General features: G+C 47.7%; 1 protein-coding gene across 7 annotated transcripts in view; it reads left to right on the top strand.

Annotated features, from left to right (window-relative positions):
• The window catches only part of DMD (dystrophin), a 660617-nt gene that overhangs the window by 367788 nt on the left and 269985 nt on the right, over window positions 1-22844 (top strand). For all 7 annotated transcript variants that reach the window (XM_039914163.1, XM_039914164.1, XM_039914160.1 and 4 more), the window contains one exon: window positions 4861-5008. In XM_039914163.1, coding sequence (XP_039770097.1) covers window positions 4861-5008 — 148 coding nt within the window. The remainder of the gene's footprint in view (window positions 1-4860; window positions 5009-22844) is intronic.

Below are 22844 nucleotides of genomic sequence, written 5' to 3'. Positions count from 1 at the left end.
TCTCTCCACTAGGCCATGCTACTTCTCGATAGGAAAGAACGGTGTGGCCTCTGGCCACGGAATAGGACGGTCAACCGCTCCAAGCCCAGGGGTCACTCCAAAATCTCAGACCTGGACCATTCCCAGCTGCAACCTCTCGTAGCCCTGAGGCCTCCGCCATAGATCTGCTCGAGCAGAATGGCACAAATGCATCTCGGTGCCCAGAAATCATTGCTTTGGTAAGCTGAACTATTTCTCCTTAGAATTTGGGCCTTTAGAAGGTCTTATTTAGTCCCAGAGTTTTTTTTACACTCATGACGGAAGCACCTCCCTAGGGTCGGCACCTATGATTACCCAAAAAATGATTTAGTTCTTATGCCCGTTAGCATATTTCTGACAGTTTCTTCAGTCATGCACCTAACAGTTCAATCAACAGTTAATTATCTGTTCACCAAACGCCTAGAAAGTCTAATAACATGGAACTAATAACACGATGTGAGCGATGACATTATCTCATTATCTTTGGCGTTTTATCTTTGGAATATCACCCCAGATTTTTAGCATATTGTGTGTGTTTCTTAGGAACGGAGTAAGGGATTTATTAGTTTTTATTGTTTGCTCCAGTCGGGGGAAAATATGCTGCGTACTTACGTTCAAGTCCCTAATTATTACCCACTGAAATTCTAGTTCCCAGGTCCAAAGGTTAAAATAGCAAAGGGATTCAAGGTGAGATATCCTCTACAGGTATGACTCTGTGAAGTTGGTAACATTGTTTGAGATTGGTAGACAGCTATAAACACCTTATAAGGCGGCCAAGAAAATAGTTCCAGGCAAGTCGACAAGAAGCATTTTTGTCTTCACACGAGAGTTCCTCATCACGGTGTCTTGAAAGAGGGACGTGCTCTTTGAGGATATTTTCTCCACCCTATAGAACTAACGCCGCTGGCTTGGTTAAACTCGGCCGTAATCCTCCCGAATGTGAATGCACTGAGTTGGTGGGAATTTAAGCTCTTCAAGTGTTGGGATTAGTTTATATCGATATCCTCTTCGTTCAATTCCTAGGATCTTAATTGCTTTCTTTGTCCGTGCCACAATCACTCGTGGTCAGAAACCGTCTAAAAAATGATTAGCGTGGCTTCTGTGTCGGATACCATAAAAAATCAAGAATCAGTTTGCGATGGTGAACAAAGCTTGGGATTTCGGTGGCTTACAGCCCGCCGTTCGGCCGTTAAATAGATGACAATACTCCTGGTGCCTTGCATTTCCTCTCCGAAGACTTTGTTATAATCACCTTGCAATTTTGAGGCTACTTAACCCCGTTGTTTGGGCCAGGTATGACAGGGTGCAATCCGAGCCGCCTTAAAGCCGGGTACTCTCTCTGTGGCTCCTCGGCAGGCCAGCAGAGCTCCTCCAAAATACGCGAGGCCACCAGGCTTCCTGCTGTGCGCAGAACGCTCTTCCGGGCTGAGCTATGTCTAAATTCTTTGTTCGTTTATGTCGATGTCTCTCTCCCCCCTCTAGACCGTAAGCTTGTTTTGGGCAGGGAATCTGTTTATTGCCGAAGCGTCCTCTCCCAAGGGCTTAGTACAGTGTTCTGCGTACAGTAAGTGCTCGGTAAATATGATTGACTGACTAGTAGAAGACATGTTTAGTTAAAGGTGCGGGATGTGGAGGGAGAAATTGAGGTTGGGCTGCCTCCCCTCAAGGTCCTGTCTCCCTGGACTTGGGGCAGTGTGGAGGGGTGTCAGGTTCTGGGTTCCTGGAGTTGTGGAGGCGGTAGCTCGACCTAATAATAATAATACTGATGGTATTAGGCACTTACTGTGTGCCAAACACTATTCTAAGCGCTGGGGTAGATACAAGGTAATCAGGTTGTCCCATGTAGGGTCACAGTCTTAATCCCCATTTTACAGATGAGGTAGGAGAAGTGAAGTGACTAGCCCAAAGTCACACAGCTGACAAGTGGCAGGGTGGGGATTAGAACCCAGATCTCTGACTCCCTAGCCCGTGCCCTTTCCACTCGGCCACGCCGCTTCTCAAAGGAAGGACCCTTGAGGGCTCTGAGGAGAGCCAGAGTCCTTGACAGTGGTTTCCCAGTTCTCCGGGGAACTTGAATCTCAGTTCTCGACAGTGGTTTCCTAGTTCTCTGGGGCACTTTAATCTCATTAGCCTCCAGCCATTCATTAGCACAGTACAGAGGGAAAATTAAAAACAGGCCCCAGCCAGAATTCTAGGCTGTCCGTCCTCCCCCCTCCCCGGCCCACTCAACCACTCTTCTCCGAACGGGCGGCTCCGTATCGGTGTTTTCTTATGGAGATTTATGACATTGAGTTAAAGAAACTCTCTCTAGGGAATTCATCCTGCCGTCCACTCGCTGTTCATCGCTTATTTTCTCTTGTCCTCATCTGTGCATTGAAGATTACCAGTTCTCCCTCCTACTTAAAGCAGTGGACCCTAAGTGGGGCTAGACGTATGTCCAACCCGGTTTAACTTTTATCTACCACACAGTTTAGTACATTGTTTGGCACACAGTGAGCACTTGTTAATAGAAGCAATACGGCCTAGCGGCAAAGAGCACCGACTTGGGAGTCAGAGGTCGTGGGTTGAGAAGCAGCGTGGTGTAGTGGATAGGGGACGGGCCTGGGGGTCAGGAAGTCATGGGTTCTAATCCCGCCTCCGCCATTTGTCTGCTGTGTGACCTTGGGCTAGTCACTTCAGTTCTCTGGGCCTCAATTCCCAAATCTATAAAATGGGGATTGAGACTGTGAGCCCCACGTGGGACAGGGACTGCGTCCAATACCAGTTGCCTGTATCCATCCCAGTGCTTAGTGCCCGGCACATAGTAAGCACTTAACGCCTACCACAATTATTATTATTATTCTAATTGCGGCTCCGACACCTATCGGCTGTTTGACCCGGGGCACCTCACCAGACGGCTCTCTGCCTCAAGTACCTCATCTGTAAAATGGGGATTAAGACTGTGAGTCCCACATTGGGCAGAGGCTGTGTCCGATCTGATTATCTTGTATCTACCCCAGTGCTTAGAATGGTGAGTGGCACGTGGTAAGCGCTAAACAGTTTCTATAATCATTAATATGATCATAATTAACAATTATCGGAGTTATTATTAAAATCAAATTCCCCCCTTGGACAGCTTGGTTGACATTTTGATTGTATCCCATCCTTCTGAGTGATTGCTGGCCCTCTCCCCCCCAAAGGGCTCCCCGTAGGTGTGGGTCCGCAACTCACGTCAGCTCAGTGGAATTCCCTTCTCCCCCTACCACGCGGGACAGGTGAAGGCTGAATCTAAAAAGTTAAATGGCAAGGTGAATCAGCTTCCTTTTGCCATCAGCCAATGTCAGGGGAATTTAAGGAGTACCTGTTGAATACGGAGCACTATACTAATAAATAGGAAACAAATTCTCAAAATTTGCTAATTTTATTAAGTAGAACTGTTGAACTATCATCTTGTGAGGGCAGATGAGTTGGAAGTATTTTTATTAACGTGATTTAAATTTAGAAGATACTCTGTCTGCATTGTGTTTTCTCGACGAAAATGGCCACAGGTATTAAATCTGACATGCCTGTACATCCACCAGAGATCATTTATATTACTTTGAAGTTTTGTACATTCTTACGGGGGGCTAATTGTGCTGAATGAAGCCAGAGAAATGGTATAATTTTTAGGTTAATTTTAGCGTAGTCCTACACGGTGGTTGAGAGCAGTGTAGGCAACTCTAGCTTGACCATTTTTGCAAGATGATAGAACTGTCAAATGGTGTGTCCACCTCTCTTAAATCGGAGGCACAGCTAAGTCCCGGGGCCGTGGGGTAGAGTGAGACCCTTGAGTTTTTGAAGTCCTGGCTACCGTCGTCAGAATCCAGCTGGCCACGCATCCTACCTGAGCCAGGAAGGGCCTGGACATCGGGAGGTTATGGGAAAGTTTAGAAAAATGAACTCCCATCCGTCCTCTTCCCCTCCATCGGTCAGCCCCTCTCGCCCCAGTACCTAGTGCACTTGCTCACTTGAAATCCTTGAATGGTATGCTCATCCTGGAGCCCGCTCAGTGCACACCTTCGGCAGAGTGCCTACTTTGGTCCCGAACGTGCTCAGGGCGCGCTCAGCACACTCACTCCCCTTGCCCCCTCCTTCCTCACCTCACTACGCTCCTACTACAACCCAGCCTCCACACTAATGCCAACCTTCTCACTGTACCTCGAGGTGCCCTTGTCCTGCCTGTGGCCTGGAATGCCCTCCCTCTCCGTATCCGACAGACAGTGACCGTTCCTCCCTTCACAGCCTTACTGAAGGCCCATCTCCTCCGAGAAGCCTTCCCTGACTAAGCAATCCTTTCCTCTTCTCCCTCTCCCTTCCGCGCTGCCTTGATCTGTTCCCTTGATTCTTCCCCCTACACAGCCCCACCGCACTTTTGAAAATCATCTGTAATTTTATTTATTTCTCTTAATGTCAGTCTCCCCCCGTCGACTGTAAGCTCACTATGGGCAGGGAAGGTGTCCATTATAGTGTACCATCCCGAGCGCTCAGTACTGTATTCTGCATGCAGTGAGTATTCAGTAAATACGACTGACTGATCCCGTAGTGTTCTGGGGTGGGTGAATAAAACAGACACATTCCCTGCCCACGATGAGCTTACAGTCTAGAAGGGGAGACAGACAGTAGGCCACAGCGCTTCCCATTTCCGTGCTCCTCATCCCCAGAGAGGCCCAGGCCTACAGGCCGCGGTAGCTCGGTCTGGGGTTCCTGGCGTCGGTCTTGTGGTAATTCCGAGGGGTGGCCCCGATCCGTGATTTCATTTTTTTTTTTTTTATCCTTGTCATTCACGTGACCTAAGAGCTGTTCCTGGCCTCTTCTCGTCTCCAGGCGGTTTGACAGGTGTGTGGAAAGGTGGCGCCATTTCCACTACGAGATGAAAATCTTCAACCAGTGGCTGTCGGAGGCTGAGCGGTTTCTAGCCAAAACTCAGACGAGGGAGAATGTAGACCGGGCCAAGTACAAGTGGTACCTGAAGGTAAGAACGGTGGGCTCCGGTTTCTAATTCCCATTCTGAGCTTCAAAATGGCGGACATAATTTCCTCCCGGCCCTAGTCTCTTAAAACTCGCTTTTGCGTTTGGATTCTGAATTCAGCTTCTTGGGGTGAAGAAGATTCCTGAGTTGGCTGGTGTGTCTGGAGGTATCGTCAGCGACACTGTATCAGCTGTTCATTAATAGGTGTGGTTCTGCTACTCTTTGGAACGTGTCCTTTCTACCTTCATTTTCTGCTCGTCTCATGTCGTTGTGTGTGCTTAAAAGTAGCGGGGTCACACGAGACCATCTGACGTGACGGTGAAAGCTCTCATGATCACCTAAAGTCCCATTTGGGGTAACATGGTAATTCTTTAAAAAAAATCACATCGGCAAATTGCCTCCTAATATTTGACAACGTAGGCTCTCGGGTGGCTCTTCCTGGTGGATTTTCCAGATGAAAACTGTGGTTGACGACGGAAGGTAGAACTCGTGGATCTTAGCCAGCGACTCATCGCATTTTAGCTCACTAAAGCTTTTAGAGATATCTAGCTCGCGCTAAGATTATCATATAAAGTGAACTCTGATTACGAAGAATCAGATTACAAAGAATCAGTGTGCTCATTAAATTGTTATGGCAGAGGGATTTTTTTAGGATTTCTTCCAGGCTTAGTTTGTTTTTTTCGTGGGTGGGGAGGGGTTGTTTTTCATGGTACTTAAGAGCTTAATATGCACCAGCCGCTGATACTAAATGCTGGAGTAGATACAAGATACTCAGTTTGGACACAGTCCCCGTTCCACACGGGGCTCACAGTCTGACGTAGGAGGAAGAGGATTTAATCCTCGTTTTGCAGATAAAGTAACTGAGGTCCTCTGTCTCCCGATCCCATGCTATTCCCACAGTGCTAAATCAATCAGTCGATGGGCTGAATTGAGCACTTCATCAGTCATTTGTATTTACTGAGCACTTACTGTGTGCAGGGCCCCGAACTGGGAACCTGGGAGCGCACAGTATAACCTAATTGGTAGACGTGTTCGCCACCCGCAGTCTGGAGGGGGATACCGACGTTAAAATAAATAAATTGCAGATATGTCTGCGGGTTCTCGGGGGCCGAGGTGCATATCAGATGCTTGAAGGGGACCGATCCCAGCGAACAGAAAATCTAGAAGGGAGAAGGGGTAGGGGGAAAAAGGGGTTAGCGGGAGAGGGCCTTTTGGAGGAGATTTTAGTTTAATTAGATTTTGAAGGTGGGTAGAGTGACGGTCCGTTATAGAAGTGGGAGGGAATTCCAGGCCATAGGGAGAGGTGTCAGCGGCGAGATAGATGAGATCCAAGTACAGCGAGTAGGTTGACGTCAGAGGAGCCAAGTGTGCGGTCTGGGTTGCGGTGGGAATTGGTAAGATAATCAAGGAGGGTGCGAACCGACTGAGTGCCTTAAAGCCAATGGTAAGGAGTTTCTGTTGGATGCGCAGGTGGGTGGGCTACCACCAGAGGTTCTGGAGGAGTGGAGAAACGAGGACAAATATGGATCTTCCATCCTCCCGGTAGAAGATGGAGGTTCACTGTCCCCGCCGCCTCTTGAATACCCAGCTCCACCGCCCTACCGCAGACCGTCTACGGTGCTCACCGACTTCGGGTTTCTTTTGCTACGACATTCCCGTACCGTACGGGTCTCAACTTTGGGCCGCCTAACTGGACAATAGGCAGTGTCCCCGCTGCGGCCAGGATGTGAGGGGGAGGCTGGGTGAGGGGGTAAAGACTTCCCCCAGCCCTCCCTGGTAAGGAGGTAAAGACTCGTCCCAGCCCTCCCCGCCCTACAGCTCAAGGCCAGACCACGAGGCCCTGCGGAACCAAGGGGAGGGAGGGAGGGTGGAAAGCAGCAGAAGGTCAGGGAAGGGGGCCTTGCAACATCAAATAATAATAATTGTGGTATTTGTTAAGCCCTTACTTTGTGTCAGGCACCGTACGAAGCGCCGGGGTGAATACAAGCCGTTCGAGCCGGACACGCCCCCCGTCCCACGGGGGGCTCACGGTCTCAATCCCCATTTTACAGATGAGGTAACTGAGGCACAGAGAAGTGAAGCGACTTGGCCGAGGTCACACAGCAGACAAGCGGCAGTGCCGGGATTAGAAGCCGTGACCTTTTGGCCAGTGCTCTGTCCACTACGCCATGCTGCCGATATCTGCTCCCCCCTCCTGGCGTCCATCAATAAATCCTGTTTATTTATGGATCGGGTGTAGGTGCGCTCATAAGCATAAACGGTCATCTTTTTCAGAAGGGAGGGTCCTTGGAAGATCTTAGCCGACACTTGGGAGGTTAGCCGGAGAAATGACAGAATCCCCACTCGATTACGCAGTTGAGAGAGCCCAACACCGCCCTGCCTGCGATTGGATCGGCAGATGTGTTCCAAGAGATTTCGCCGTCTACCGAACCGTTTTCAAAATAAAAGGGCTCGTTAGTTAACGCCTCGTGGGCGTGTTCGTGGTCTTGTATTCGAAGCGAGAAATGTTGTTTAAGACAAGATGTGGGAAATGCTCGGTAGCGTAACACCTGGTTTTTGTCAGTACGTTTGAAACGGTCGTGGGGATGGGACTGGCAAATGGCTGCGGAGGCGGGCATTTTCTGCGCATCTGTGGGTCAACAAGGCGGCGGTGACGGTGACGGGTGGCTAGTTTTCTGCTGTTTGCCTCGGGGTTGCTATATCCAGGTGTCACATGGGAACTGGTAATGAATTTTTTTTCCCATCACGGAGCACAGAACGGAAACTGTGCTGAGAGGGCTGTGTTAGGAAGGTCCTCTGTTGCCAGGTTTCCTACGAGTCCAGGAAACGTGGACTCGAGGGCCAGATTTAGAAAACCCGCCTACTTGATCTCATCAGTAGCCAATCCCAGCGGTCACGGCGGCGATGACCTGCACTGGTGCCTTCTGAATGCTAAGTGCTACGCGAAGTGCTGTGCTTGATCGGAGAAACTGTAATTTGTACCGAAACTGTAAGGCTGAGAAGCGGCGTGGCTCAGTGGAAAGAGCCCGGACTTGGGAGTCGCAGGTCATGGGTTCAAATCCCGGCTCAGCCGCTTGTCAGCTGTGTAACTTTGGGCAAGTCACTTACCTTCCCTGTGCCTCAGTTACCTCATCTGTAAAATGGGGATGAAGACTGTGAGCCCCACGTGGGACAACCTGATCACCTTGTATCCTCCCCAGCGCTTAGAACAGTGCTTTGCACATAGTAAGGGCTTAGCAAATGCCATTATTATTATTATTATTAATTTGCTAGCCTGCTTGGAACGTTTCAAAAGGGGAAGTATAGCTCGGATAATAGGATGGAACTGTCCGCGACTCATAAAATAGCTTCTAATATATTTGCCAGCTTGTAGCCCAGAACCTCGATTTCTTAACTCTTCCATTTCACAGCATTTGGATGGGGGTGAGGCACAGATGTATTCGTATTCATCACTTCTTAGGAGTTGGTGGTGAGTACATTTTAAGACCAGCATAAATCAAGATAGCTCCGGTTTCCTCCTCTAGGCTGTATGTTCGTTTATGGACAGGGAAGGTGTCTGCTAATTGGGTTGAATTGTCCTCTCCCAAGTGCTTAGTATGGTGCTCTGCAAAGAGCAAGCACTCGGTAAATATGATTGATCGATAGATTGATCTAGTTGAAGTGTTTTAGCACCCGAGGTACGGTCCTGTTGAGCGATGACAGTTTGTGGACTATCTATACTTCTATTTCTATAATTCTCTTTATTTTGATGTTAACCATGCCTGTCTCCTTGTTTGGTTTGGTTGTCCGTCTCCCCATTGTCGACTGGGAGCCCACTGTTGGGCAGGAATCGTCTCTATCTGTTGCCAAATTGTACATTTCAAGCACTCAGTAGAGTGTTCTGCACAGTAAGCGCTCAATAAGCACGATCGAATGAATCGTGGACCTGCAAGCGTTTTTGTGTAGCGTCTCTGCCAGTAGTATTCTCAGAGCGCCCACCATGCCAAGAGCCCTGTACTAAGAAACACTTGGGAAAGTCCAACGGTAGAATTAACCCCTGCTCTCAAAGGGGTGACCGTCTAGCACGTATTAGCTGTCCGCCTAGAGGCTGACCCCTGGAACGAAAGAGAGGTTGGTCCTTCCCCTGACACATCAGGAATATTTCTCGCAGCAAGCGCCGGACGTGCGGCCAGTCCCGGGCGGTTATTTCTCTCGATGCTCGGTGAATGGCTGGCGAGCGGGGCAGGACCGGGATGCCGGAGAGGCAGAACAAGGAAGGTTCAGTGCCACGTCGATCAATCGACCCAGCGGTCGTATTTTTTGATTGCTTTCCGTATACAGAGCACTGAACAAATGACTTGAAGCAGCACGGCCTCTTGGAGAGTAGACCGTCCCCGGCTGGTAAGGGCTCACGATCTGAGTGAATGAGGAGGGCACTCGGTTGTCTTCCCTCGGGGAGGTTCTTGGGATCTGCCGAACCCATGGATTTCAGCCAGGGTTGCTTGTCCCCCCACCGTGACGCTAATGCAGACAGAGCGAAAGCGTGATTGGATTATTTTTATCGCTGGTACCTGGATTTCAATTGTGTAACTTGGCTGCTAGCTTTTAGAAGGTGATCGAACTACATGAAGTTGTGTAAAAATTACGCACAAGGAATCTAACTCGTATGACGTGTACATCAGGAAGGATTCCTTAAAATGACTCGTAAACCTGAAGGTCTGTAGAATTTTAATACCTGCCTCTAGTTGTGTTGCAAAATTTGTTTTGTCTTTGGCTTGAGACTGATTCATGAGCGTTGGAAACTCCTGAATCCAAAAGTTGCGGGCCTGTAGATTGGCCAGGCTGTAAAACCTCTCTAGTTGCGACCAAAGAAGAGTCCGAACTGAATTATTGTGGATCTAAACTGTTATTTTAAAAGTATATTCACTTCACCGTCGGGGAATAGATGGTGTCTGTGTGTGTATGTGCGTGCGCACACGTGTGAATGAGGGTTATGTTTAGCTTAATCTTCCAATCGCAAATGGTGTTTTGTTGGATTTTGAAGCAGCGTTCCCTAGTGGATAGAGCACGGGCCTGAACGTCAGAAGGAGCCGAGTTCTAATCCCAGCTCTGCCACTTGTCCGCTGTGTGATCTTAGGCAAGTCACTTCACTTCTCTGTGCTTCAGTTACCTCATCTGTAAAGCGAATATTAAGACTGTGAGCCCCATGAGGGACATGGGCAGTGTCCAACCCAATTAGCTTGTATCTACCTCAGTGGTTATTATAGTGCCAGGATTTATTGAGTGTCCACTGTGTGAGGAGCACTGTACTACACCTTTGGGGGCGTAGAGTTGAAAATGAGTCTGGGCAGATGAAACGGTCTGCGTAACCCGGGCATTACCAGCTTACCTAGCCATCGACTCTCAGAATATCGATGAGTTGCTAAACTTTCCGATTTACTACCTGCTCCTGTTTCTTCAAAGGTTTCAAGAGAAAATTGCAGCTTTTGAACGGCCAGAACTTCCGTGTAAAAATCATTATTACAGGAACATTTGACAGATTTGGAAAATGGCTGTGATTATTTTCATCTCAGCGATCCCATAGGACAAAGACTTAGAAAAAGTCTGCTCCTATTTTTCTTTCCTATTAAAAAGCTCACCTGATGAAGAGGTCCAAAGGAAGTCGATATTTGCGGTAGGGGAGACCCGTACTCGCCACTTTCCCGGTCGCTTGGATGCAAAGCAAAGAGGTGTAATGTAGATGGGTTGTACCTATTCGTATTTCTAAAACCCCTCTTTTGCTTCTCTTCTACCCGTTTCACTTTCGATCGCAAGGGTCAATCAGTCGATCAGTGGAACTTACTGAGCACTTACCGTGTGCAGAGCATTGAATTAAGGCAGTGCGGTATTGATCTCAGGCATATTTCATCGGTAGACCTAGTCAGCCGCTTCTCTTGGATAGTGAATGTCTGAGTCAGTGAAAGAAACCTTCACACTCCATGATTCACCTGTACCGTGTACGGAAGGAGGCGAGCATCTCTTTGTGATTTCTTGGAATTCTGTTTGAAAACACAAGGCTCTTACCTCCTGGGCAAGTCAGTGCCTCGTACAGTCTCGATTCGTCTTTCAAGGTATCTTCTTCTAAGTCAGCTCTTCCGTCCCTGAAGCTTCTGAAAATGGTGGCCATTTTTAGACGGGCCACGGCTCTCCCCCGCTTCAGAGTCTTGTTTAAATCACATCTCCTCCAAGATCCCTTCCCCAACTAAACCCTCATATCCCCGACTTCCTCTCCCTTGTGGGTCACCCTGGCACTTGGAATTTTACCCTTTAATCACCCCACCCTCCACCGCACAGCACCTATGTCCGTGACCAAAATTTATTTTGATGTCCGTCTCCCCCTCTAGAATGTGAGCTCCCTCCTTGTGGGAGGAAACATGCCTGACCGGCTCTGTTGGGTTGTACTCTCCCAAGAGCTGAGTTCAGTGCTTTACACACAGTAAGTCCTCAACAGATACAATTGATTGATTGATTGATTTTTGCACTTAGGCTTGATAAATCACATTTTGTGGTTGGTAATGTCAGGGATTAAGTGGTGCCACCCACCGGTAACAGTGCCTCCTGGTCAACAACTTGTGAAGCGGCATGGCCTAGCGGATAAAACCCAGGCGTGGACGTCAGAAGGGCCTGGGTTCTAATCCCAGCTCTGCCACTTGTCTGCTGTGTGAACTTGAGCGAGTCACCGGTTCTCTAGGCTTCAGCTATCTCATCTGTAAAATGGGGATTAAGACTGTGAGCCCCATGTGGGACGGGGATTGCAACCAACCTGATTAGCTTGTATCTACACCTTTGCTTAGTATAGTGCCTGGCACATAGGAAGCACTTAACAAATACCATTGTTATTATTATTAATATACCGCCTCCAGTTGCCTCCAGTTTGGTAAGTTCCTGGCATTTAACAAATACCATTTAAAAAGAACAGAACCTTGTTTCGATTATTTTCCTGGTGGGATGAGCAACCCGGAAGGATTGGATTCAGGGAAGACACGTGGCCTAGTGGATATAGCATGGTCCTGGGAGTCAGAAGGACCTGGGTTCTAATTCCAGCTCCGCCACTTGTCTGCTGTGTGACCTTGGGCAAGTCACTTCACTTGTGTGCCTCAGGTACCTCATCTGTAAAATGAGGATTAAGACTGTGAGCCCCACGTGGGACAGGGACTGTGTCCAACCCGATTTTCTTTGTATCCGCCCCAGAGTTTAATATGTTGCCTGACACATAGGGAGCACTTAACAAATGCCATCATTATTATTATTATTATTATTATTGAACTCTCTCCACTTCTCCATCTCGGCCCCACTCCTCTATTGGGTTGCCATCTTCTATGTGCTTGGGCAAGAATTGTATTTCCTCCTGGGACAGTTTGTCTCCTGGCTCCCCTTTCTGTGTCCCAGTAACAGAGTGGGATTCTAGCTACAGACCGATAACAGCTCAGGTTTTTAGAGACCTAAGTCCCATCGCATCCTCTGTGGCCTTGTGCAGTGAAGTCGCATGACCTTACACCCAGCACTCCCGCGTTCTTTCACTGCCACACTAACAAACACCTCCGCACCCCCATCGTTCTCAGCGTGCCCGGTGTTGCAAGCTGGGGCCCCACGGCTTCCCCTGGCGAGGCATCGCACTGTGCCCCAACGGGCCGGCGTCGTCGGGGGGACGTTCTCCGATTCCCTGGCGAGTTTCCATCCAAAATCGGTAGCGAAAAACCCACATTATGGTAGAACTGATTGTTCTTAAAAGGCAGCACTATTATATTTATGGAAGCTTTTGCCTTTTGAAGTGGTCCTCGGAAGATCTGGAAGTCCAGAGACTTGCTTTTGAGTCTTAGCTCTCGCATGGGCCTGCTCTAAGAGCCCGGGTGCAAGTGAAGCTCCGATTTGTAGCTTTTTGTATTTGTATTTTATTGTATTGGATTGTATTTGTATTGAAGCAAGTACCGATTTGTTCATTCCAAGCACTTAGTACAGTGCTCTGCACATAGTAAGCGCTCAATAAATGCTATTGAATGAATGAAGGAAGGAAGGAAGCAGTGTGGCCTAGTGGAAAGAACATGGGCCTGGGAGTCGCAGGACATGGGTTCTAATTCTGCCTCTGCCACTTGCCTGCTGTGGGATCTTGGTCAAGTCACTGAACTTCTCTGTCCACGGTCCTTCTAGACCGTGAGCCCGTTGTCGGGTAGGGATTGTCTCCATTGCTGAATTGTACTTTCCAAGTATTTAGTACAGTGCTCTGCACACAGTCAGCGCTCAGTAAATACGATCGAGTGAGTGAATTTTCTGTACCTCAGTTCCCTCATCTGCAAAATGGGGACTCAAAACATGTTCCTTCTCCTACTTACATGTTAGCCCCGAGCTGGACCCGGTGATCTCATGTCTACCCCAGCACTTAGAACAGTGCTTAGAACATTGTAAGTGCTTAACAGATATCGCTATTATTATTAATTATTATTATTATCAGTCTCTTTCTGGGTCTCGGTCTCCTCGCTGTAAAAGAAGAATAACAATACCTGCCTCTACCTACGCCTTGGATGGTGAGCCCTGAGTGGGATAGGGTCTGGGTCCGTTCTAACTATTCTATCCATCCCAGCCTTTAGCACACTGTAAGTGCCCGATGAACATTTTTGTAGATATTATTATTATTACATAAAAATGTCCAACAGGTAGTGAACAGTTTGACAGTTGGCTCCCACCCACTAATATTTGAAAGCTTACCCATGGGCTATATCTTTACACGTCTGTCCGTTTCAGACTTGGGGCAGATTTTGTGCACTAGTGGTTACGGGCCAGGGAAGCTAGCCAATTTCTCCTGGCTAGTGGTAAAGAAACCACGGCAAATTCTCTTGCTGCTCTGGGCTCCGGCAGGAGCCTAAGTTATTGCTCAGCTGGGCTCTCTTTCAAAGCAATAGGAAGTTAGACCCTAGAGCTAAGGGGACCTCTCAAGAGAGAAGGCGAGAAGGCAGAGGAAAGGAAAAGCGTATTTGACCGGTGGGTAAAATTCAATTAAAATGGATCAGAAACAATGCCGGCAATTCCTGGTCATGATTTATTGCAGCCCTGGGAAGAGATGGATTGTCAGCAAACGAGCCTTGCGGTGGGGGAAAAGAAATCAACAAATAATCCAACCCTTTCCTGGGTTTCCTACACCATCAAAGCCGGGTGATCCCATGGGATGAGGGAGTTAGTTTGAGAGCCCTCTCAGTGCGGAGATCTTGGTCACGGTCTTGTCGTGGGCAGGAAATGTGTCTGCTTATTGTCATATTGTACTCTCCCAAGTGTTTAGTACAGTGCTTTGCGCATACTAAGCCCTCAATAAGGACCACTGAATGAATGTACGAGCCATGGATACAGAAGGATCGGAGACTTTATTAGCTCTTGACTTGAAAGCAGAGCCGGGACCCCAAGCATAGCGAGGTCCAGCGCCGGTGGTCTCCTCAGCCTCCAAATCTCAGTGACGGTCACTCGGCCCGCCTGTCATTCGGCTTTTATTAACGATCAGTTGGTTCTAATCACCATGTAATGAAGAAATGACACGCCACCAGGAGCATATTATCTTGGGATGCAGCAGAGAGATCACTTTTGGGAAATAAAAATGTACGTAGCTTTGCTGGGAAAGGCTCTTCCAGGAAAACGATATATGGTTTTATATTGTATAAAATCAAATTAAAGATGAAGAAAAAGGGGGAAAAAAGTGAAGCCATTTTATCTCTGGGTGAAATAATGTTTCTTTAATGTGAAACAATCAGTCCCTAATAGTATTTATTGAATTTTTATGCTTTGAATTGAGTCTGCGGGGGAGTTTCACTAGAGTTAGTAGACATGACCTTTGCCCTCAGGGAGCTAATGATCTCGTAGGGGAGAATAACATTAAATATATTCCCGACCGGAAGAAGTAAAAGTGTGCGGAGACAAGTTAATGAGGACACTGCAAGGGGGAGATGAGAGTATTCAGATGTTTTGGTAATGAGAAAGTGCAGAAGTGGGGAGAGGAGAGGTTTATTGGTAGTGTTAATAGTGATAATATTGACGTTAATTATTATTCTCAGTAATAATAATTTTGGATTTTGTCCCAAGAACTAAATTAAGCATTCTAGATACAAGCTCATCGGGTCCCTCTTGGGATTCACAGTCTAAGTAGGAGGGAAAGCAGGTATTGAATCCCCATTTTACCTATGAGGTAATTGAGGCACAAAGAAGTTAAAGAACTTGTACAAGGTCACAAAGCTGGGAAATGGCAGAGCCAGGATTAGAACTCAGGTCCCCGACTCCCCTGCCTGTTCTCTTTCCACAAGGCATTGCTGCTCCGGATATGTACCCGTCTCAGAGGATGTCTGATTTATTGGGAGGAGCTGTGATTTCGGAAAGGCTTTGAAGATGGGGAGAGCAGCGGTCTGCCAGGCGGGAAAGGGGAGAGCGTTCCAGCAGAAGGAAAAGTGTGAGCAAGAAGTCAGTGCTGAGGGAGTTGAGAACGAGGCATAGTGGGTTGGCTGAAGATGAATGAAGTGTGTGGATTTAGGAAGTAGTGGGGAGAGAGCTAAAAGAGTATCTTTAAGCCAAAATGGTGGCAGAAATAGACTGAGGGCAGAAAGGGGTTTTATGGAGCACTTAGTCTCGGTGTGCGTGCTGCTCGTCAAAACCCAAAACTTTACTTCGGTCTCTGGAAATCTGTAGGGCTTTTTTTTTTTTTAATTTTGTCTGTGACGTGCAAACCCTAAAAAGGTGAACTGGTTCAGCCAACCATCCCCATCCAGCCTGGATCTTGGACGGAGACACCCATCCTGGGCCTGCGGAAGAGATAATAATAATAATTATGGTATTTGTTAAGCTCTTACTATGTGCTGAGCACTGTTCTAAGCACTGGGGTAGATATAGGGTAATCAGATTGTCCCACGTGGGGCTCACGTTTTTTAAACCCCGTTTTTACAGATGAGGTAAATGAAGCCCAGAGAAGCGAAGTGACTTGTCCGAGGTCACACAGCAGACAAGTGGCGGAGCCAGGATTAGAACCCATGACCTCTGACTCCCAAGCCCGGGCTCTTTCCATTAAGCCACACTGCTTCCTAATGGGAAGGAGAGTCTATGAGAGCCGCAGGCCGATTGGACAAGAGAGTGGAAAAAATCTGGGAAACCGGAAAGCCAGGGATAGATTCGTCCAGCCTTACCTCGGAACCTGAGTTTGAGACAGAATTTGAGAACTGGGTGAGTTTTGTAGTGTAGATAGGGAAAGGTGAATTCAAAAACTCTACCTGAATTGTCATCGAATACTGAAGTCACGCAGCCAGGACCCAGAATTCTCTATCTCCAGTTCTTGTGAACCTCCATGTTCTGAAAGGTGTTTTAAAATACTTGCATGTATCGAGGCTAATACTCATATGGGGCTAGATGATCCCCAGGTCTATTAGTCCTGGGTTTAAAATGAGACCCAATTATATCCTCTCCATTGGCATTAGTGAAGCTACTGCTGTATTATCACAAACGCACTTTCTAAGGATGTTACTAGGTCATCTTTTTTGGGCCCCAGAAGTAATCTAGGCGGTAGGTGTGGCTCTCTAGCAGAAGGCGTGACTTCAGTGGCCCATGGACGGGACTTGACGCATCAGCTGTGGCGTCTTTGGACCTCAACGAAAGCCCAGTCTGGATTCCCAGTGCGCTTGGTCATCGGGCCCGAAATGAACTTTCTCCAGCAGCAGAGTCATCAAATTACTGCCGTAGGTCCATTTCAAATTGCACTGTGATCTTACAAAGGTGTTGAGTATCATCATCACCGTACAAACTCCCTCTTGAGCGAATCAGGGCAGTTGTTTATCAGGCTGCAGTCTCGGCGTTTAGTCGGTTTTCGCGTTCAAGGCGCCCCGAATGCAATCAATCGATTAATCATTTTTATCGAACTCTTATTGTGTGCACAGCATTGTACTAAAGTGGTTGTCTCGTCTTATGCCGTCGAGTCGTTTCCGACCCGTAGCGACACCACTGACACATCTCTCCCAGAAATCCCCGCTCCCCACCTGCAAGCATCCGGGTAGCGTATCCATAGAGTTTTCTTAATAAAAATCCTGAAGTGGTTTACCATCGCCGCCTTCCGCGCGGTAAACTCGAGTCTCCGCCCCCGACTCTCTCCCGCGCCGCTGCTGCTGGGTCAGTTTTGACTTGTAGCAGATCGCCTGCCACTCGCTAGCCACTGCCCAAGCTAGGAATGGAATGAAATGGGCAGGCCTCTGCTGGACACCCCTTCCCGAGGCCGAGACTGGTAGAGTCCTGCAGACTCTCCAGGTGCGACCCTGAAGGGACTAAGCGTTTGGAGGATTGCGATATAACATTATAACAGAGTCATTCCCCGCCCACAATGAGCTTACAGTCTAGAGGGGGAGACAGGCATTAATGTAAATAAGGTATGGATATGTGCATGAGTGGTTTGGCGCTGGAAGGAGGGATGAAAAAAGGGAGCGAGTCGGGGTGACACAGGGTCGGGAGAAAAGGAAAAGAGGGCTCAGGGAAGGTCACTTGGAGAAGATGAGCCTTCATTAAGGCTTTGAAGAGAGAGAGAGTCGTGGTCGGATAAGAAGAGGGAGAAGGTTGCACGCCCGGAGCAGGATGTGGGCGAGAGTTCGGCGGCGAGATGGATAAGATAGACGAGAGAACGCAGAGAGGATTAAGCAAAAGGAAATGATCTTTCCTCTCCTTTTTCCTTCCTGTGCCTAATGATTCATTCAGCAGGATGAATCGAGGGCTGTCTGTTTGCAGCACCCTGTGTGTACCTCTTCGGAGAGTTAGAAGGCCTGCTCTCTGCCAACCAGGGGCTTACAGTCTAACGGAGGCTTTGAATCCACATAACGGATGTCAGACGACAGTGGCATCTACGGAGCGTTATATTTGCCTTAGAGGGCTGGTCCGGAAGATTTCTCAGATGACCGAGGGGTCGACTCATCACCACCAAAGTCGGAAGAGTGGATTTGCCAGGGTAATTTGAACCCCATTCTGACCCGATGGCATAATAGAGCTCGTGTCAGTCTAAAGAGCCCAAAAAGATAACTTACATGCGTGTTATCGTATTATTCTCTCATGAAAGTTTCATAGACCTCTTAAAGAACTACCATTTGCTTCTCAACTTTCATGCTGCAGGAAGAACAGTCAGGGTGTACGATGATGATGATGATGATGATGATGATTTTTGTTCAATACGTACTATGAGCCATGTACTGTACTTAGTCTTGGGGTAGAAAGAAGATGGGACAGATACAGTCCCTGTCTCCTATGGGGCTCACAGTGTAAGAGTGAGGGAGAACAAATATCTAATCTCCATTTTACTGGTAAAAGAACTGAGGCATAGAGAAGTAAAGTGACTTACCCAAGGTCATGCCGCAAGCCGGTGGCAGAGCCGGATTAGAACTCAGGGTCGCCGACTCTCAGCCCGTGCTCTTTCCACTAGGCCTTGCTGTTCCTCTCTTAGAACAAACATTACTTAAATGTTTGGGATAACCGATATCTAGAATTTCTCCCCCTTCCTAAAATAATTACTCTCAGACCGAGAAGCCTTGGGAAAGATACCTGTCCTGATGTTGTATTCTGAGGGTTCCATCACTGAGGGGGTCTCCTCCGGACCCCAGCCCTGGGCCTTAGCGAACCCCACGTGGCACAGACTTCTTTGATTTTAAGCTTGGGGAGAAGCGAAGGAGTAGTCATACTCTGAAAAACTTAGCAGTGCCTTCCGTAAGTTAGAGTCGTGGCCTTTTTGTATGTGAGTACTATATTGTCAAAACGTTCTCCAAAGAGCAGTAAATGGATCCGAGTTCGGTTTCTGTTACCGATTCAGAATGATGAACCTCACAGGGATATTTAATCACAATATGCTACCACTGAATTAAAAATCCATTTTGTGTAAAGCCTCCGAGGAGCAACGAAAACGCGCTTGTTTACAAAAGTCAATTGAAACTTTCTAGCACACCAACAGAAGCGTCCAGAAGCAGATGCTCTCCAGCTTTCAATTACGCCCAGTCGTGTTCCTGAGGAGAAGAAACGGAACTAGCGAATAATTAAAATACACAATCACCGAGGCGAAAGCCCAAGCTATTATTTTCAGGAATATTCAAGGACAGCTTAAGATGAATCAAAATCTTGAAGTGTTGGGTTAAGATGATTCTGTTAATTGTCACTGACGAATGGCATCGAAGAAAGCCACTGATCCCGAAACTAGTGAGTTAGAGGCCTTCCGTGCGTGACAAGGAAGGAAATCAAGCATTCAATCAATCCGATTTATAGAGCGCTTACTGTGTGCAGAGTACTGTGCTAAGTGCTTGGAAGAGTACATCCTAACGGAGTCTTAGACGTGCCCGTCACGAGAAAAGCCACCGTGCCGATGTTGCTCTGCCGTGATTAGACCTCATCATCCACTGTTCATTTCTCTCCCAGATTTGGAGAATCCGTGTTACCTGTAATGGTCATTCATGATCTTGTCCATTGCTTGATCAGTCGATCATACTTATTGAGCGATTACTGGATGTAGAGAACTGTACTGAGTGCTTGGGAAAGTAGAGTGTAACTGAGTTGGTAGACGTGTTTCCTGCCCACAAGGAGCTTACAACCTAGAGGAGGAAAGAGACATTAAAATCAATTATAGATAAGTATGTAAGTGCTATGGGGCTGTAGGCGGGGGTCAATAAAGGCTCCAGATTCAAGGGCAGGGGGAGAGGGAGCAGAGGAAATGCGAGCTTGGTCAAGGAAATGCTTAGGACAGTGCTCCGCACACAGTAAGCGCTCGGTAAAAAAGATCGAATAAATGAATGGAAGGCCGCTTAGAGAAGATGCTCCTTTGATAAGACTTTGAAGGTGGGGAGAGTGATCACCTGTCAGTTACGAAGAGAGAGGGTGCTCGGGACAAGAGGTCGTCGGCGAGACAGAGGAGCTAGAGGTACAATGAGTAGATCAGCGTCGGAGGAGTGAAATGTGCAGGCTGGGTTTTGTAGGCGCTCCCACCTGCATTACAGAGTGGTGTGAGTCAGAGCCATTTTAGCTTCCCCCCTCCCCGCCCCCGTGAGAGTTCGACCGTGGCCCCTTGGGCATCTGCCCGAGCAGCAGTGTGGCCTAGTGGATAGAACACAGGCCTGGGAGTCACAAAGACCTGGGTCCTAATCCCGACTCCGCCACCTGTCCGCTGTGTGACCTGGGGCAACTCGCTTCACTTCTCTGGGCCACTGTTACCGCCTATGCAAGATGGGGATTAAGACTGAGCCCCCGTGGGACAGGGACTGTCTCCGACCTGAGTGGGTTGTATCTACTCCAGTGTTTAGTACAGTGCTTGGCACTACCTGTAATGATCTGCCTAACAAATGCCATTTAAAAAAAACTCAGTGAGGTAGGATATGGGGGGATAAGGTGATTGAATTATTTAAAGCTGACGATAAGTGTCTGTAGGACGTGAAGGCCTCTAGACTGTCAGGTCATTATGGGCGGTGACGGCGACTGCTAATTCTGTGGCGTTTAGTACTCCTTCTTCGGGAGATATAATAGAGAAACAGTATATGTCTACATATACTGTTTACCGATATTAGACATCATCCTGCCCTCAAGAATCTTCCAGTCTAGTTGGGGAGACGTTAAGCTACCCTATAGATTTAAGGAAGGAGGAGAAATGGATTTGTTTATGTTTTAATCAGTCAGTCAATCAGTGGGAGCTATTGAACTCTTATTGGGTACAGAGAATTGGACTAGGCACTCAGTGCTTAATAATAGGGTTTGCAAATAATCCATCTAATCAGCTGAGGGAATGATATGTCCGAGGCCAAGTCCGCTCTAGACTGTAAGCTTGCGGGGCGGGAAATATGTCTGCTAATTCTATTGTACTCTACTTTCCCAAGCAATCTGTACAGTGCTTTGCAGATAGGACTCCCAGCCACCTAAATGGAAACATGCCTTCCTGTCCTCCCGCCCCATCTCTTTTAAATCCCATTTTCATGGGACACTGACAGGGTCTTCCTTCTCAGGACAAAAAAATACCTCCCTCCCCCTCAAAAAAAAACCAACCAAATAAAAAACCAACCCAGAGCTGGGATGTCACGTTTTGTTTTCCAGCCCCCACCCCCAAAAAACCAACCCAGAGCTGGGATGTCACGTTTTGTTTTCCAGCCTCGATACTGTGTAATCCGTTCAATCACCAAGCTTATAATTTGAATTAAAACGGGTTCATTATCTGTAAGTGCATTATCTTCTATTCCCAATACATTTTCCCACTCTGTTGGCAGCAGTAAATATATTCCGCTGTGTCGCTCCCCATCTTCTTTTAGCTTCACCTTCAAAACGTTAACCTAATAGAAGATCATAAAACTCTATGTAGCTTTGTTCACCCCTGAAGCCTGAGAGAGCTGGGCAATAGAAAGAATTAAAGAACCCTTGCAAGTGCTGAATGTGCATCTGATTAAATGAGAACTGTGCTCTCCTCTCCGCTCCCCCTTTTCAATGGGGACTTCTCAAACCCAGCAGAAGGTGATTCGGGAAATGTGTTACTCTCGAAGAAATTCCTTGGCACTAAAGAGCTGCAATTGATTGTAGTGCAAAACCCAACACCCATTTATTGGGAACGAGAGCTGTATTCCAAGTAGGAAATTCCTAGGGAAGAGAAAATATCTGAATGAGAGCCCAAACACTTTCCATAATATAAGATAGCATTTCTCCTTGGTGTTTGAGTGAGAACATGCGCGTGCCAGAGAGGACGCGCCTTGTCTCTGGTAAGGCCCCGGTCTTCTCTTACCTTGCCTGGCGGTTGTCCCGGGTGGCCCGATCTAATAATAATAATAATAATGATGTTGGTATTTGTTAAGCGCTTCCTATGTGTAGAGCGCTGTTCTAAGCGCTGGGGTAGGTACGGCGCTTAGGTTGTCCCACGTGAGCCTCACAGTCTTAATCCTCATTTTCCAGATGAGGTAATGGAGGCACAGAGAAGTGAAGTGACTTGCCCACACTCACACAGCTGCCAAGTGGCAGAGCGGGGATTCGAACCCCTGACGTCCGACTCCCCAGCCCGTGCTCTGTCCGCTGAGGCACGCTGATCTGGCACGACTGAATCGTTCCCCGTCGGCGCACACCGCCGGCACTCATTTGTCGTCGTTCCTCGGCACTCTTGGATACGTGTTTATCCACTTGTCCTTTCAAATATTTATACTGACTACTCTATTTGTAAATATTTTTATATCTGTCTCCCCCTTGTGGGCTTCGAACCTATCCCTTATTTGTTTTGTCCTTAGCAAGCGTACAGTAGAGCACAGCCCATCGAGTGGGCACTCCATAAATACTCCAACCACCAGTACTCTTTCCGCTGCTATTACTGTTATTGCAACTTCTCCTCCTCTTCAAGTGGAGTGGATGCCGATCAGCTCATCGCGCTTTTAAAAAAATCCCGCCGACGGGCTCAAGCTGCTTCCCTATCTGCTCGGGGGAACGGCCAGTGAGCCGTGGAGAGAAACTGCGGGGCTGAAAGAGTCGTTTCTTCCTAGAAACGGAGTCTCCTTTTATTTATTTATTTTTTTAGCTTCTAAACGTTTGCACTCAGTTTACACTGATGGATCCTCATTAGAACGCATTTAGGATCAATTTATAATTCTCACTCGCATCCTCAGATCCTATATTTAAAACTCGGAAATCTGGAAGGCTTATTAAGGAAGAGTGTCGTGATCTCTGGTGCAATTAAGGTATTCGTTTTACAAAACAAAGCGTCTTCGCTAGCGTACTTTGAAGCATAAATAATTAAAAATAATCCCCCTGAGAATTCTAACTACGACCGAGTAATCCTGATTGATTTCACTTTCTGCTTCCCGTGGAGTGAGAGCGGTAAGGAAGCGTCTCG

The sequence above is a fragment of the Ornithorhynchus anatinus genome, chromosome 15 (genome assembly GCF_004115215.2).
Source record: "Ornithorhynchus anatinus isolate Pmale09 chromosome 15, mOrnAna1.pri.v4, whole genome shotgun sequence".
Taxonomy (NCBI): Eukaryota; Metazoa; Chordata; class Mammalia; order Monotremata; family Ornithorhynchidae; genus Ornithorhynchus; species Ornithorhynchus anatinus.
Note: the sequence above shows the minus strand (reverse complement) of the source record. Positions and strands in the feature narration are given on the sequence as shown.